Source organism: Pan troglodytes, chromosome X, assembly GCF_028858775.2.
Source record: "Pan troglodytes isolate AG18354 chromosome X, NHGRI_mPanTro3-v2.0_pri, whole genome shotgun sequence".
Lineage (NCBI taxonomy): Eukaryota > Metazoa > Chordata > Mammalia > Primates > Hominidae > Pan > Pan troglodytes.
Genome location: NC_072421.2, coordinates 36683938 through 36700787, shown reverse-complemented (window position 1 = coordinate 36700787; position 16850 = coordinate 36683938). Strand labels below are relative to the sequence as shown.

Sequence of the window (16850 nt, the reverse complement as noted above, 5' to 3'; positions counted from 1 at the left end):
CCAGCACTTTGGGAGGCCAAGGCAGGTGGATCACGAGGTCAGGAGTTCTAGACCAGCCTGGCCAACATAGTGAAACCCTGTCTCTATGAAAAATACAAAAATTAGCCAGGCATGGTGGCAAGCACCTGTAGTCTCAGCTACTTGGGAGGCTGAGGCAGAAGAACTGCTTGAGCCCGGGAAGCGGAGGTTGCAGTTAGCTGAGATTGCGCCACTACACTCCAGTCTGGGTGACAGAGAGAGACTCCATCTCTAAATAAATAAATAAATAAATAAATAAATAAATAAAAATAATACATATAAAATTAAAATTAAAACATTAAAATAAAGCTACCACATGATCCACCTATCCCAATACTGGGCATCTATTTAAAGTAAATGAAATCAGTACATTGAAACGATATAATCACTCCCAGGTTTATTACAGCATTATTCACAATAGCCAAGATATGGAATCAACCTAAGTGTCAATCAACAGATGAATGGATAAAGAAAATGTAACACTCCTCAGCCTTAAAAAAGAGTGAAATCCAGTCGTTTTTGACAACATGGATGAACCTGAAGGACATTATGCTAAGTGAAATAAGCCAGGCATAGAAAGATGAATATTACATGATCTCACTCATACATTTTATCTAAAAAAGTTGAATTCATTGAAGCTGAGAGTGAAATGGTGGTCATCAGAGGCTGAAGGTTGAGGGACCCGAGAGATGTTGGTCAAATGATACAAGGTTGCAATTATACAAGAGAAATAAATGATAAATACTTAAGATGATGAATATGTTCATTATCTTGATTTAATTATTCCACACTGTACATATATATACCATATTAACGCTGTGTACCGTATAATTATATATGATTGCAATTTGTTCAAAAATTTGAAAAAACTCCATAAGTCATCTAATTCATTAACTAGATCCCAAAATATGTTTATGAAGAAAAGTTATTGTAAAAGACAAAATATAACTTAATAAAATTTTCATAGCCTTATGAAAAAGAAAACAGACTAAGAATTATCAATAAATAGGAAATCCCCTCAAATAATTTCTTTGTCTTCTGCTATTCTACTTGTATATATCTCAGCAATCAACAAATGAACCAGGCCTTATCTTCCTTATTGCTGTGAAGTGGTGTTTCTAAAGAGTGAAATTACGCAAGGTACACATCAACAAAGAGCATTTCTGACAATCTCTATCTTCAGGTTCAAGAAAGAAGATGCACAAACATTCCAAAAAATGTTTCAATAACAAATGATTTTATGATGAAAACTATAAATTTTCAGGGTATCAATTGCATTAATTTTCTCACAGCAGGGACAAAGATGAAATATTAGCCAATTCATTCCATGAAGCTAGGTTTGTCCTATTAATTAAAAAACCTGAAAAAGGTAACATATAGGAAAACTGCAGCCTTAGTTTTACCTAGGTCACTCGAATATAGAGCAGAAATTCTATAAATAGCCCATAGTCCACTATAGCTATGAGTACTGTACTCCCCGCCGTGGTTGCAGCAAGTTACCTCATTGCTGAGAAAGCAGGTAGAAAAGCTCTGAGAACATATCACACCAACAACATTATAACCAGTAACAGGCCTAAACTCCTGTTTAAATTAACAACAGAATTAAGTCACTTGATATAATCAAAACAGTTGAACTATTTTAGACATACTGAGTAACAAAACAGCACATGAAAGAAGGGAAGTAAATGCACTGTAAAAGAGGAAATCAAGTCAAAGAAAAGTGAGCCCTCCTTGTTCATTAATACCATTACCTGTCTACCTGGCTATAATCTCGATCTAGGGCTAATATTAAAAGGGCTTTCCTACTCACAGTATAACCTTCCTCATATCACAGATGAGGAAGGGGAGGTTCAGAGATGTTCAGTGCTTGCCTAAAATTATCAGATATTTAAAAGAAATTAAAGATGACATTATACTAAAAAATTTGTGTTTGCATCATTTTACTCTTCTTGCAATAACAACAATAGATTATGAGATGCTTCATAATATATCAGTTTAGAATAAATTACTTCATATTGTATTTCACTTAATAATCTCAATCAACAGATTATATTTTATGATGTGATATGAAGCAAGGAATTTAGAGAAACATGGGACTCTCACCTTCTTATAGTCTCTGGAATAGAAAAAGAATGGGGTCCTTCAGGCCAGCCAAAGAGACTGAACCAGGTCTGTGCTGCATTTACAACCTTCTCAAAAAAGTAGTGTGCCTTTGTTCCTTCTTCAAGAGAAAGGAATTGTTCATATTTTTCCTTTTCCAGAGACCCATGATCTTCCTTTGATGTTTCACTTTCAACCAAGTGCAAATTTTCAGGCAGTACTTCCACTCCTAAAATTCAAATTAGTTTGTTAAAAAAGGGCTACTTGACCAGGAGTAAAATATTCTGTCAGTTATTGTCATTTGTATGCAGACTAATAGAACCTATTCTACAAATTATTCTATGCTCTCAAAGAAATTCTGAGTCAATTTACTATATCTTAAAGTAAACAATGAAAATACATTTACTTTTAAGTACCTAAGAGAAACATTTTAACAATAGCTGGATTTCAATACATAAAAGTTACATTTTCTTCTTGCCATAATGGTATGTGAAAATATTCCCTGAAGTGGAATCTTTCATTTTTTATTACATTAGTAAAATGTATTGACAATCTTCAGCATTATGTATTAGAAAAAATTTAATCTCATCTGAAAAAATTATACAAAGACAATATGGGTTTAGATCCCAAATTACTTTCTATCCAAATCAAGTACTTTAATAAAACAAAGCATTTTCAAGTTAAAGTAATTTTCAAGAATATAAAATGATTTCATCTTTTTTTTCCAAAAATATCTGGTTATATAATGGCACAATCACATACTCACTAAAAACCTCATATTATTTAATTTGGTTTGGTCCATTCAATAAAAAGAAAAATGTTCATTATTACCTACATCTAGAGAAATAAATATTTGAACAGTTAATGGTAAATAATAGTATGAAACTCACATATTTATCTGTGCTGACCTCTTTCTAAGACAGGAAACCTTGGCTACAGTTAGTTAGATAATGAAGAGACAAGTCCTTAGTTCTGCAGTTCCCAAACTGTGCACAGAGAGTGCTTGGGATGTCACAGTGAATTTACAGAGGCTCCACAGGTATTGACGTTTTTGTTAAATATTACTGCAACATCTATTAGACAGCACATAAGTACTACTCTTACATTTTTGTCCCAATGCATTTAATAAATGGAACTATGTGCTACATTTTGGCATTCAGAAAAGTAAATACTGAAACAGTAAGAGTGCTGTGAACCAAGAACATTAGAGAATCTCTACTATTGACCCTTGAAGACAACTCTCCAAACAGATGATCCATTTAAAATTAATGACAAATTCCCAATTTTCTTCATGAATTTCTTGTTATTTGTAAAAACCTAACCTTAAATTAAGTGATATTAAGGAGATCATGTCATGGACTAATTTTGGAAAGTACACTATATATTTGCTACATACCAATAAATAAGTTTCCCTTTGCAGGTTCAGCATCATTGAATTTGCTAGTGGTGTATGTCTTTTTAATTGAAGCAGGAGAGGGTGATTTAGCATCCTGGTAGGGAGGCAAAACACCATCTCTAGTCTTCTTAAGATATTCATCCTTATCTACAAATGACACATTGGATCACAGTAAGCAAAACATGCATTCACATATTTCTTTATACCATTATTTAACCTGAGTTTATCTATTATCTATTGATGTATCTATCTATCTATGTATCCATCTATCTATGACAAAGTAAAAAAAAAGTCTAAACACCCACTGTACATCAAATAAGATGTCAAATAGGAAAAAGATAAAAGTTGATACAATTTTCTAAACTAAATGAATTTTTTTGGTAAGGCAATTGTTATGGTACATCAAAGTTATTAGAGAATGAACAATGTTCAACTTTAGCGTAAAAAAGAATATGAAAATATTTTAAATGTTTCTACATCCAAATAAATGAAATTATTACATATGCTGTTCAAAATAAGATATAGGAAAAGAGTCACCAGAAAAACTAATATCTTCCTAGTTAACTCTCTGTAATAATATCACAGCTTGGTTATGAACTGATACCATTTTTGTACAGATTTCAATCTCGATTTCAGTTACAGTTGCTATATATGTATATTAGGGACTGCCACAGTGTAAATCTGAATCCAACCAAAGGCAGTGCTGGCCAAGAAAAGCCAGTAGGTGTGACCTAAGGCCAAGCCTCAAAATACATACGCAATTTACATATAGTCATAGTCTTGATGCAGGACAGGTGGGCCACAGAGTGGATCTTAGCCTGCAAGGGTTCTTGGCTTTGCCCAGGAAAGAATTCAAGGGCAAGCCAGAGGTAGAAGTAAACGGCTTAATTGAAGAGGCAGTGTTACACCTCCAGCAATATTACAGCTCCGTGACTGCCCTTGGAGAGCAGGGCTAGCCCTAGGCAGAGGGTAGCAGCTCAGGGCAGTTTTGCAGTCATATTTATTCCCATTTTTAATTGCATGCAGATTAAGGGGTGGTTTATGCAGAAATTTCTAGGGAAAGGGTAGTAATCCTTGGATCATTGCCATGTAAAGGGGCGGTAACTCCCAAATGTTGCCATGGCAATGGTAAATTGACATGGCACACTGGTAGGCATGTCTGATTGAAAGCTGATTTTGCAGCCAGGTGAGGTGGCTCACGCCTATAATCCCAGCACTTTGGGAGGCCAAGGCGGGCGGATCACCTGAGGTCAGGAGTTCAAGACCAGCCTAGCCAACATGGTGAAACCCCATCTCTAGTAAAAATACAAAAATTAGCCAGGTGTGGTGGCACGTGCCTATAGTCTCAGCTACTCGGGAGGCTGAGGCATGAGAATCGCTTGAACCCAGGAGGTGGAGGTGAGCTGAGATTGTGCCACTGCATTCCAGCTTGGGAGAGAGATGGAGACCTTGTTTCAAAAAAAAAAAAAAAAAAGGAAAAGAAAAAGAAAGCTAATTTTGCCCGCACTCTGTTTTAGCTAGTCCTCCATATGGTCCATTGTCCAAGCCTCCAAGCCCCACCCTGGTGTCAAGTCCCAGCTCCTAATTCAGTCTAATTCTGTCAAAAAAGCATAGACTCTGCAGTTAGAAAAATCTGATTTGAAAACTTGGCATGCCTACTCCTACTCACAGTTAAACTGTGAGTGTGTTATACAAATTATTTAAAACATGTATTTATCCATAAAATGAGACCAAAGTTTCTGAGCTCATGAGTTTGTTGTGAAGATTACATTAAAGACAATAACAAATATAAATGAGCTATTATATGCTAAGTTTCTTGCACTCTTTCATAACAGAGTCATTTAGAATTTGCCTGAGACTCTGTAGTCAATAGGTGTGCATTATTTCCAGAATGCTACACCACTATAGACTTCATAGAATTGAGCCTCAGAGAACTCAATGATAAAATTATTTGTGGTAGATGCATTAGGCTAAATGTTTTTAACTTGCCATTAAATGATAAAAAGTTCCTAGTGGAATGCAAAGCCACATCTATACACTTTCAACTAAACTCAATAATTCACTTTTTAAAAGAATTTTGCAGATGAACTATACTAAAATAATCATACTGCTTTACTTTTAGATATACTTGATATATTTTAAGATTTTACCTTTATTGATCATATCATACCCTAGCACACACTACCAAAGTGTGTGGGAGCTGAGGCCTCAAATTTCATTAGAATTCCCTGGGATAAGCTGCTCACCCTCTCTACATATTCAGATTTTTAATTTGTAAAGTGAGATATATAAGGGCATCTAACTCAGAACTTCTGGGAGGACTAATTTAAAGGACAAATATAAGGCACTGAGCAGAGCACCATATACCTGGTAAGCATTAAATATATATTAGAAATTATTACTATATATTTCTAAAGATGTTTTAGGATATTTAAGAATTATAATTTCTTTCTTTTGAAATATTTCCCCAAATGGATGCATTATTTTCACACATAGACTTTATGCTTAATAATCTAACAACAAGGTTTTATGTATTTATTTTAAAGAGATAACAATATTATTTATTGCCCAGTAATTAATCATTATTTTCTGGAAGTAAATTATAAAGCATATAAAAATGATAAAGCAATCACAACCACAGTGATAATAGCAATAATAATGAAATATTAATAACAATAATTTCCATGTATTTGCAGTCTATGGGTCCTCACAAAAGCCCTTTTAAACAGGTAAAACAGATTATTATCAGTATTCTATTACTGTTCTGTCATGCACATTTTGCTTAATAAAAGATGGTAAATTTGAAGATTTGAGAATAAAAGATAAAATCATATGGCATAAAAGTGTGGTTAGAACACAAATGAGAATTGCCATCATCCAGTTTGTGTGACTCTTCATAACTATTATGTTGTATAATCTGAAATCCTCCCCCTGGAAGTACAGTGGAATATAAAAATATTATGTCAATATTAGTCAAAAAAATCTTTTTTCTTTTTTTTTCTTTTTTTTTTTAATTGAGGAGTCTCGCTCTGTCACCAGGCTGGAGTGCAGTGGCATGATATTGGCTCACTGCAACCTCTGCCTCCTCGGTTCAAGTGATTCTCCCGCCTCAGCCTCCTGAGTAGCTCGGATTACAGGCACGTGCCCCCATACCCAGCTAATTTTTGTATTTTTAGTAGAGACGGGGTTTCACCATGTTGGCCAGGATGGTCTCGATCTCTTGACCTTGTGATCTGCCTGCTTCAGCCTCCAAAAGTGCTGGGATTACAGGCCTGAGCCACCGCACCCGGCCAAAAAAAAAAAAATCTTTACATTTTGACAATGTGTGTTAAAATTTTGAGATATCTATCTCTCCCTATATATCTCCACTCTGCCAACTGCATTATTCCATAAATTGCTTTAAAATAATTTTTTGGTGTTCAGAATATGCTATTTCACATATAACCCATTCTTTTATGAAAATATATAGCTAAAAGATGCCTTCCTGATGGTTTATGATTCAAGTAATCCATTTTACAATACTGAATAGATACCTTTTATCTGCTAAACACTGTGTGAGGCACTATGGACACAAGGGTGAAAAAGAGAGAGGTGATTCCTACTCTCACAGACTTTATAGATAGCAACATTTAGAAAAAGACATTGATAATAGGCAGGTTAAGTCAAAATGTAGTAAGGGCTATGACAGAAGAATTGCACAGAGCTATGAGGATACACCAGAGAAACACATAATTTTTGCATGCAGAGGCAGGGATCTTCTATAACTGTGTACGGTGTCATGGGTAAAGTGCTCCAGTCACAAGAAAGAATATCAGTAAAGATCAAGATGCTCAAAGAACTTGCAGAAGATTAATGTGGCTTGAGCATAAAGGGAAAAATGTCCAGAAATGACAACTAAACCACTTGCTAACATGTGTGGTCTTGTAGGCTTCATCCACCTAGCAATGATATTCTATGGAAAGATTTTATACCTGGGAATTAAAGAATGAATTTTCAGTCTGTAAATATCACCGTGGCGGCCAGGCGCGGTAGCTCACGCCTGTAATCCCAGCACTTTGGGAGGCCGAGGTGGGCGGATCACGAGGTCAGGAGATCGAGACCACGGTGAAACCCCGTCTCTACTAAAAATACAAAAAGATTAGCCGGCCATGGTGGCGGGCACCTGTAGTCCCAGCTTCTCGGGAGGCTGAGGCAGGAGAATGGCGTGAACCCGGGAGGCGGAGCTTGCAGTGAGCCAAGATCATGCGACTGCACTCCAGCCTAGGAGACAGAGCGAGACTCCATCTCCAAGAAAAAAAAAAAAAAAAAATCACCGTGGCCATCGTCTGAGGGTAGCTATGTGAAAGGGGAGACCATTGTAGGAGGAAGGAGAACAGTTTAGAAACCCCTGCAACAACCCTGGAAAGTTATTATGGCAGCTTGAATGTTTGTAGTGGCAGTGGAGAGGGAGAAAAGTGAATGGATTTGATAAATATTTAGGCAGCAAAAGGGACAGGAATTGGTTGACTGGAAGTGGAGTGTGAGAGAGAAGACATTGCCAATGATGGCACTCAGGTTTCCGGATTTGGCACCTGTATGGACTATAGGTACAAACATAGAGATGGGGTATATAGAGAAAAAAATGTCAGAGAGATGACTTCAGTTTGGGTTATGTTGTTTTGGGGGTGCCTATGGGAATACAAAGAATGGTATCCAGAAGACAGCTGAATTCTGAATTCCTGAATCTCTGAGAGGAAACAAGGCTAGAGGTATAGCCCATGGATTATAGCTGAAGTCATGGAAGGAAGAAGAGAGGGGTCAGAACTCCTATTGACACAAACAATTTAAAAGTACAGATAGAGGAAGAGGGAGGAATCTATGAAAGATGCTCAGAAGGAACAGTCAGAGAGGTTAAAGGAGACCAAAAGAAGTATGGTATGTGGAAACCCAGAGAAAGTTTGAAGATGGAGAAAGAGAATAGTCAAGTCTTAGCTGTGCTCAGTAGTTTAGTAATGGCAGCATAATGGATAAATTCTTCTTCCTCACCCCTGAATTTTTTTTCCTGTTAAAGGCAGTTGAAGTATTCTAATTGTTTAATTTCCTCTGCTGCTTTTCTCCTTCTCCCTGGGAAGTTGAGTGATTTATTTTACTGTTAGATTTGGAAAGAATTAATAAGGAATGCATGGCCTGAAGCTACCCTTTTTGCTCTTTGGGAATGAGCCTGCTGGCCACTGGGAAAATACAGTCTCCTTTCTCCTTTCTACTGTCTTCCTAGATGCTCACTCAAAGCAGCTAAGAGGGAGACAGAAATGAAAAGATAAGCAAGGTTACTTGATTGAGAAAGGTACCTGGGTAAAGGGATTCAGATAAAGGAATAAGTTAAGGCAAGAGAGAGCCCTGGCTCCCAGCTTTGTGACCAGTAAAAAGAGTCACGATAAATGCTTGTGACTTGCTTGTCACAATCCAGTTCCAATCCAAGAGGGTATTTGGAAGTTCAGAGTGGTACTGCTTAATGGCCTCTATTTCTTCTGAATAGTAAGAAAAAAGAGTCATCCCCTGAAATTAAGGTAGAATAAGACTAAATATGTTTCATCAGAGTTGTAAATATTTGAAGAAACAAGTGAAGAATATGAGAAAATTGGTTAAAAACAAACAAAAGACCTCTAATTCAGCACTGAAAATTAAGACCTTGACGATCTACACAGATGGGATTTTTTTTTTTGTTACCCACTCTCCCTCCTTTCTCTAATGTACTCCCCTGTTTCTTGCCTTTCATATTTCTCCCTGCTCACTAGCTTGTTTAGTATTCTTAGCTTCTCTCACAATTTCCCCTGCAGCAATTCCAGGCTGGTCTAATGACCACACTCTGTCCCACTTTAATTCATCACACATCCCAAGAATTGTTCCCTTTCTAAACACTGATACTCAAAAAATGACAGAAGGTTCCCACTGCTACAGAATAAAGGGCATAGCATTATGGTCCTGTACCTACATTTACTGCCTTACACCTCCTGTCACACCTGCATGTTTTTGCTATATTGTCTTTTGCCCAAATCATTCTATTCAAACTAGATCGTCAACTTTTGGAATTAAGAGACATACAGATTCTACTCTCAATGACAAGCACAGCTTCTATCAGAGGCAGCTGTTTAATAAACAATTGATAATTTTAAATTCACTTTATTTCTAGATGTTGGCCAAGAACCTATACAGTGAGAGTTAGGGATAAATAAGTCATACGTAGCTTACCATTCTTTAAAATAATGTTTTGCTTATCCAGATGAATTGCCATATATGGGTAAATAGTAAGAATGCAGTTTTCTGCTGTTGCAGTAACTGGAAGTGAAAACCTGAAAGTGAAAACATTGCATTTCAATACAATAAAAATTTCAGATGCAGTAAATGCCATGCATTTAAGTATCCCAGATGCCCTTAATGATGAAGACATGATTTATTCATTTTTTCTTTCTACTTACTTTGTTTTTTTAACCATCTACTCAATGTTAATGATTTTTAAAATTTTTACTTCTAAAGATTTTAATAGATAGTATAAATTTCACTGTCAAGTGTGCTATAGAACACAGCTTGTAACTGTGCAGGTGCAAAAACACAGATTCAGGAAAGTTTAGAGTTGAAGGTGTCTCATAGTTAATTTACTCCATTCTTCTATGGAGTCCCTGACAAATGGTATGTAGCCTTGGATGACACTATTAGGGAGACACTACCAGATGACATTCACAACACAGAAACAGCCCATTTTATATCTGGAGAGCTGTAACTTCAGAAGTTCTGTTCCAGCCCAACATAGAAGAAAACCTACAATCTGAACCTCATTACAGTTCTTCAAATATTTAAATACAGTCATTATTTTTTCTCTAAGGTTTATGTTCAGATTTCAGAAATTTAGAACATTCGAGGATTCTTTCTACTGCCAGGTCTCCAAATCTCTTATATATCAGTCTCATTTATTTAGATAACCTTTTGTTTTGTGTTTGTCCTTCTTTAAATGTGTCTGAGGACTGAAAGCAATATATACTACAAAAGTTATTCAACAAGTACAGAGTACTATTACCTTCTATAACCTCCATACTCTATTTTATGAAAGCATTGTGAAATTGTCTTATTATGTTTACCAACCACAAAACACTCTTAAACTATATTTGGGCTGTCTATCTTATATGACAATTCTATTCTTGTGCAACTGATTTTTTAATAGAAGGGCTATATTTTATAACTATATCACTTTAATACTGCCTTATTAATTTCAGATCTGCATTATAGTATACCAAGAAAATATCACTGTTGAATCAGCCATCTATCATCTACTAGTACTTTATGGCCACTAGCCGAGGTAAAATGCCAAAATCCCATGTTTTAATGCAAGTAACTGTAAGTAAATATAGAATAGGATGAAAGTAAAAAAATGTTCATAGCTGAAATATAATGAGTTATCAAGTAAATTAATGGTAAACATATATTACATGCAATTGAATGATTTCCACCTCAGTTCTGCATACAATATTTTCCAGTAAGAAAGGAACTACATTTTTCTCTTTATACATTGATATAAACATTGATATTAACATTTTATGTAAAATACACACACTCAACATCATCTTGGTTAACAAACACTAATCTTATCTTTCTTTGCTATGGATCCTAAGCACATGTATCAGATAGCCTTATTCAGGATTACATTTCATATCTATATGTAATTTTTACCATATGATATCATTCTTAAATTTAAATTTCCTTGATAGCATAAATCAGTACTTCTACAAATTGTGCACTTGTGTCAAACATAGTCATCAATCAAAATTTCGTTAGCCAATTATCTATATTTAACCAATAATTTTAGATTAAATAACATAGTTTACATACAGGCACCATCATCACTACCACATAGAATAAGAAATATTACTTTTTGTTTTAACTATGACTACAGAAGGAAAAAAAGACCACTGTAATAAATTCTGTGGATGCTCTGCCCTTATACTCATATCCCCTGTGATGTACCCTGGGGCAGGCCCATAGCCAACACCTGTGGGTATGGAAGTTTCAAATCTCAGCTCCATCACCCTAATCACAACAAAAATTGTGATGTCATTTCAGTTCTGGAGAAACCTACAGGATTAGGTTGCTGTTGAGATTTTGATTTAAATGTCACATTTATGTGGAGTGATCAATTCCCCGTTCTACTTCTCTTACCCCATTACTTGTTTTTTTGGGGGGGAACATTTCCTTAATGCACAGACCCATGAATCATCATCTAAAAGTGAGCTTGTGGACAAAGTTCCCTAAGACAACTACCAAATGAACAAACCAAAAAAACACTATCACTTGAAATATTTCTAAAATGGTAAAGAATTAAGGAAAATAATTATGAAAATAAATTTTATTCCAAGAATGAAGTGGAAATAAGTATAATGTTTATTTGTTTCTCTTACAAACCTAGTTTGCAGAAGATAACATTTGATTTCAGATGTTCCTCATGGTAAAAAATAGCCAAACATATACAAAACTGACTTGACCACATTCTTTTCATACAGCATATAATATAGAAATTATACAAGTAATATGGCATGGGACTATGGACACTTCACTCATTGATATTACTATTAAAAATATATTAAAACAGAAAAAAGGACATACAGTTGGTAGTACCAATAGCCTACATTTTAATAAAAATATTTCTGGGGAAATAGAGCAATTTGTGTTACTTCATCAGGGGACAATGGTAATATTTATGAATTCCCTATGCCAATGCATACAGACACAAATGGTTACTGACAGAGGAATTGCTCTAAAAAATACTCAGTGTTACAGTAACAATGAGATGAAAAGGCCCTTTGATATTATGAGTTTCAATTCCATTATAAGATTCAAATAGCTACCTCAGGCATATGTGATTTAAAATAGTTCTACTGGGTAAAAGTCAGAATGAATATTCCTGGCAATAAGAGGGTCAAAGATATGATGTGAATGTTAATGAAAATGTAAATGGGCTTGTACTGTTTTTGGCCGTGTTTCCTGTTATAAGTAATACTGTGTTTGGTCATTTGGTTATGGTGGTGTCCACCGGATGTCTTCATTTCTTTTTACAGCAGCATTAGACATGTAATTTACATACCATAAAATTCATCTTTTAAAGATGTACAATTCAGTGTTTTTTAAAAATATAATCACAGAGTTGGGCAACCATCACCATTATCTAACTTTAGAAAATTTTCATTGTCCTTAAATGAAACTCTCTACCGCTTAACAGTCACTCTCTATTTGCAACTCCACCCCACCCCCAGCCCCTGAAAACAACTAATCTGTCTACGGATTTCCCTATGCTGGAAATTTCTCTTTTGGAAATTAGTAAGTATTCTGTGGATGAAATTTGGAGACCATGTGTACATCCTTTTCCTCACCAGTCTTTCATATTTTGATATTGAATGGTATGATGACCACATACAATTCATTAAATAAGGTGTGAAAAGTCTCACAATTCATCTCTCTGGGCATTAGCTAGTGAATAATTAATACTCTAATCACACATCACTAATTCTTTCCACATCATTAATGAGACTGAGAGATTTTATGGTTGTCTGAGCAATTTTTAGGAATAAAACTTTGAAGCTTCATGTTAAATTTCCATGATAACTGGCCTTGTATTTATAATATTTTGCCTTGTATTTATAATATTTTAGCACTTCCCATTAGCACACAAAATACTGTGATGGCATGTCAAACACATGTCAACATCATAAAAAACATTATGATATTATATTTATCATCTTTACTAAAGTTCTGCTCCCATCTATACTATTTCAAGGCAGATCTTACATTCTAAAAGCAATCTTACTTAGCATGATTTTAATTCACAGAGAAATGGACAGAGCAAGAAAGCCTCCAGGTTTATAGAAACATGTCTCTCTAGTCTTACTATGGTTATCTGACTAAACTTTTTTCTGCAAAGCAGCTAGAAAAAAAAATTATATGTTGGTAACACTGGCAGTGGCTACGAAGGGTTAAAAGAAGAGGTTATGGTAACATTGCTTTTGATTAAGGAACCATATTTCTGTATATAGGTTTGAATAAAGTGAACAACAGGTGAAGGAGAGGAAAAGACGCTGGGTTGGTGTTTTGAACATGCTTTAAATTGTGAAACCAATGACCACCCCCATCACCATAAAAAACAGATGCTTACAGAATTCATATAGCATTTAGGTAAAGACTTAAAATCAATGGAATAAATTCAGATGACTATATTTCCTTCAGGGCAATTTATTACACAAAACAAACTTCCTTGAGCAACCATTCTGATGTGGTTTATCCATACCTATTTACAATTTTTCTCAATTTCAATAACCATTAGCAAAATATTTCATATGTAACTTTACTCACATGCACAAAAATCCATTGATATGCGTCTTAAATATCTAACACTTGCTATAGCTATTACTTCATGTCAATTAAGTCAATTGATGGGACAAAAGAATTTTAATCCTGGTGCTCTTATGTATATTTATAACATACATAGAGCTCATTGAGTATGAGTAGAGCTCATTCATTATGTTGCCAGACACAAGAATCTCTTGATCACAAGTGAGGACATCATATGTCATGTTGTTAATCAGTAATAGAGTTACGAAGTGTATTAGTTCATTCTCGTATTGCTATAAAGAACTACCTGAGGTTGGGCAATTTATGAAGAAAAAGGTTTAATAGACTCACAGTTCTGCACACTGTACAGGAGGGCATGCCTGGGGAGGCCTCAAGAAACTTACAGTGATGGCAGAAGGTGAAGAGGAAGCAGGCCTGTCTTACATGGCCGGAGAAGGAGGAAGAGAGGGCAGTGGGGGATGCTACACACTTTTAAACAACCAGATCTTGTGAGAACTCACTACTGCGAGAACAGCAAGGGGGAAATCTACCCCCTTGATCCAATTACCTCCCACAGGGCCCCTCCTCCAATATTGGGGCTTACAATTCCGCATGAGATTTGGGCAGAGACACTAATCCAAACCATATCGTAAAGTCTGGACTTATTTATTTATTTCTAACAGATAAAAACAGACTGGACATACTTTTTATTATAATGTGATTGTCACTTGTTTTTCAGTGTCTTTAACTTGAATGAGGAGGAGGAAGGGAGTAAAGTTATAGCTGCTCTTCTGGGCATTGCAATAACCCATAATATGTTAGCTGTAGCCCATCAAGAAATTGTTATTTATAAACACTAATAATTCTAGAAAATATGTGCTATGAACCAATTTCGTGCCCTAAAATAGACTTTAGGTTCTAAATCCCCCTAAGTCCAAGGAAGTGTGTTTCACATATGAATGTCTTCCATTGATTTGTACCACAGCAGAGTAAGATAAAGGAAGAGAATTCTTCTTCAGATCACATGAGAGATCCATAGATATTCATCAAATATAGAAATATATGTTCATTTAGCAATTCTATAAGTGTATATTAATTCTTTTCACATGAACCAGCTCATTGGTAGTATGCCTTTTTCTCTGGAAATGATGCTATAATTCATGTAAAACATTTTTGAAATTTCAAAATCTCTCTTTAGGGTCTATTTGCACAATTTTAAATTGTGTTAACATCAATCAGTATACATCAGTATATGTTTTATTTGTAATTCAGTGATTTTATGAGAAAATATAACAGATTTTTAATGCTGTTTCAAATGAAGTCTCCAGGAAGGAATTGGGGCAAAAAGTAAAATTTATCACTTCTAAAATGTTTATACTTAGAAATATTATATTTTGTGTATATATATATGTTCACACACACACACGTGCACAGAAATACATGGACATTGTCTTAGTCTGTTTGCATTTCTATAAGAAACACCTGAGGTTAGGTAATTTATAAAGAGATTTATATGGCTCATGGTTCTGCAGGGTGTACAAAAAGCATGGAAACAGTATATGCTTCTGGTGAGGGCCTCAGGCTCCTTCCATTCATGGTGAAAGGCAAAGAAGAGCCAGTGTGTACAGATCACATGGTGAGAGAGGAAGGAAGAGAGGGAGGAGTGAGGTGCTAGGCTCCTTTTAAGAATCAGCTCACATGGGAACTATCCTGGGTACTAACAGAGCGAGAACTCAATCATTACCTGAAGGACAGCACCTAGCCATTCATGAGGAAACCACTCCATGACCTAAACAATTCGCATTAGGCCCCATCTCCAATACGGGGGATAAAATTTCAACATAAGATTTGACAGGGCCAAACAAACCATATCCAAATCATGGCAAATTTATTAGTGTGTATGCACAGATATACACATTATTAATGTATAAACCGTATGTTTGTGTTTTTATGAAGGCATATACATGTATTATATTCTAAAAATACACAGAAGGAATCTAAACTTTAATCAGAAAGAGATTAACATATGAAATGGCTGTGTCTTTACCTCAAAGAGTAGAACTGCTAAATATCACGCCTTGACCTGTAATGCAATAAGTACAGCAATGCCTAACAAAGAAAAATTATTTCTAATCATTAGCTGTTCTGCTGTTTGCATGCTTATCTACTTGAAGGTTAATGTCACAGAACTTAGAGCATAGGCACTAGCTATTACATACCCTATATGGGTTAATATTTGCAGCCTGATGGAACCAAACACTAAAACTCCGACATGATGATATGAAGTCACACAAAACAGTAAGATCATTGTCATTTTCATTCCAAGAATAGTGTAGTGCACTTTATTGACTTTATAAGACAGGAATGACCTATCCAAACCATGCTTTTTACAGGCTCTTCTCCTTATATCTCTTAGGAGATTTCAGGATATATATAACTAATTAAAAAGGAATAGTTATACTTTGAAATGGCTCGATTCTAATTTTTTTATAAACAAAGAATAGCACAAAAACAAGGTCAGAACTGGCCTTAAAAGTTGAAGGACATTAACTCCGTGTAATGCTAAACTTCCTCTGATAGAAATACTTGTTAAAATTATTTTCCCAACTGTCTGGCCAATGGTCTGAATTCCTACCATGAAATATGTATTCTCATTAGTTAGAGCAGTACAATCCGAAATAATATTTGTTGATTATAAATTAGTAGCTTGAAGATTAGCTATTAACATTTAAGCAAGGGCTCAGCTATTAGAGACCAACTAAGACATGATGAAATGACCATAGGAAATTAGGAAGTTAGGTGACGATCTGACATCACTTTCAAAGGGAATATGATTGCATATGGGTGAGTGCCTCCGCTGGGAACTCCCGGCAATAAGAAAATGGTACAAAAGGGAAGGGCAAAATAAATCAATTAGGAACTACAATATATTCAACACAGCATAAAATACTCTCTTATCTCATTGATTATTCCAGAGTTAGATGAT

At 35.3% G+C, this 16850-nt stretch overlaps 1 protein-coding gene across 1 annotated transcript in view; it reads right to left on the bottom strand.

The window, feature by feature from the left end:
* CFAP47 (cilia and flagella associated protein 47) overlaps window positions 1-16850 on the bottom strand; it is a 463486-nt gene that overhangs the window by 308372 nt on the left and 138264 nt on the right. Inside the window, exons 27-29 of the mRNA XM_054677051.2 lie at window positions 9743-9843; window positions 3515-3661; window positions 2122-2347 (exon numbers count right to left, since the gene is read on the bottom strand). Coding sequence (XP_054533026.1) covers window positions 2122-2347; window positions 3515-3661; window positions 9743-9843 — 474 coding nt within the window. The remainder of the gene's footprint in view (window positions 1-2121; window positions 2348-3514; window positions 3662-9742; window positions 9844-16850) is intronic.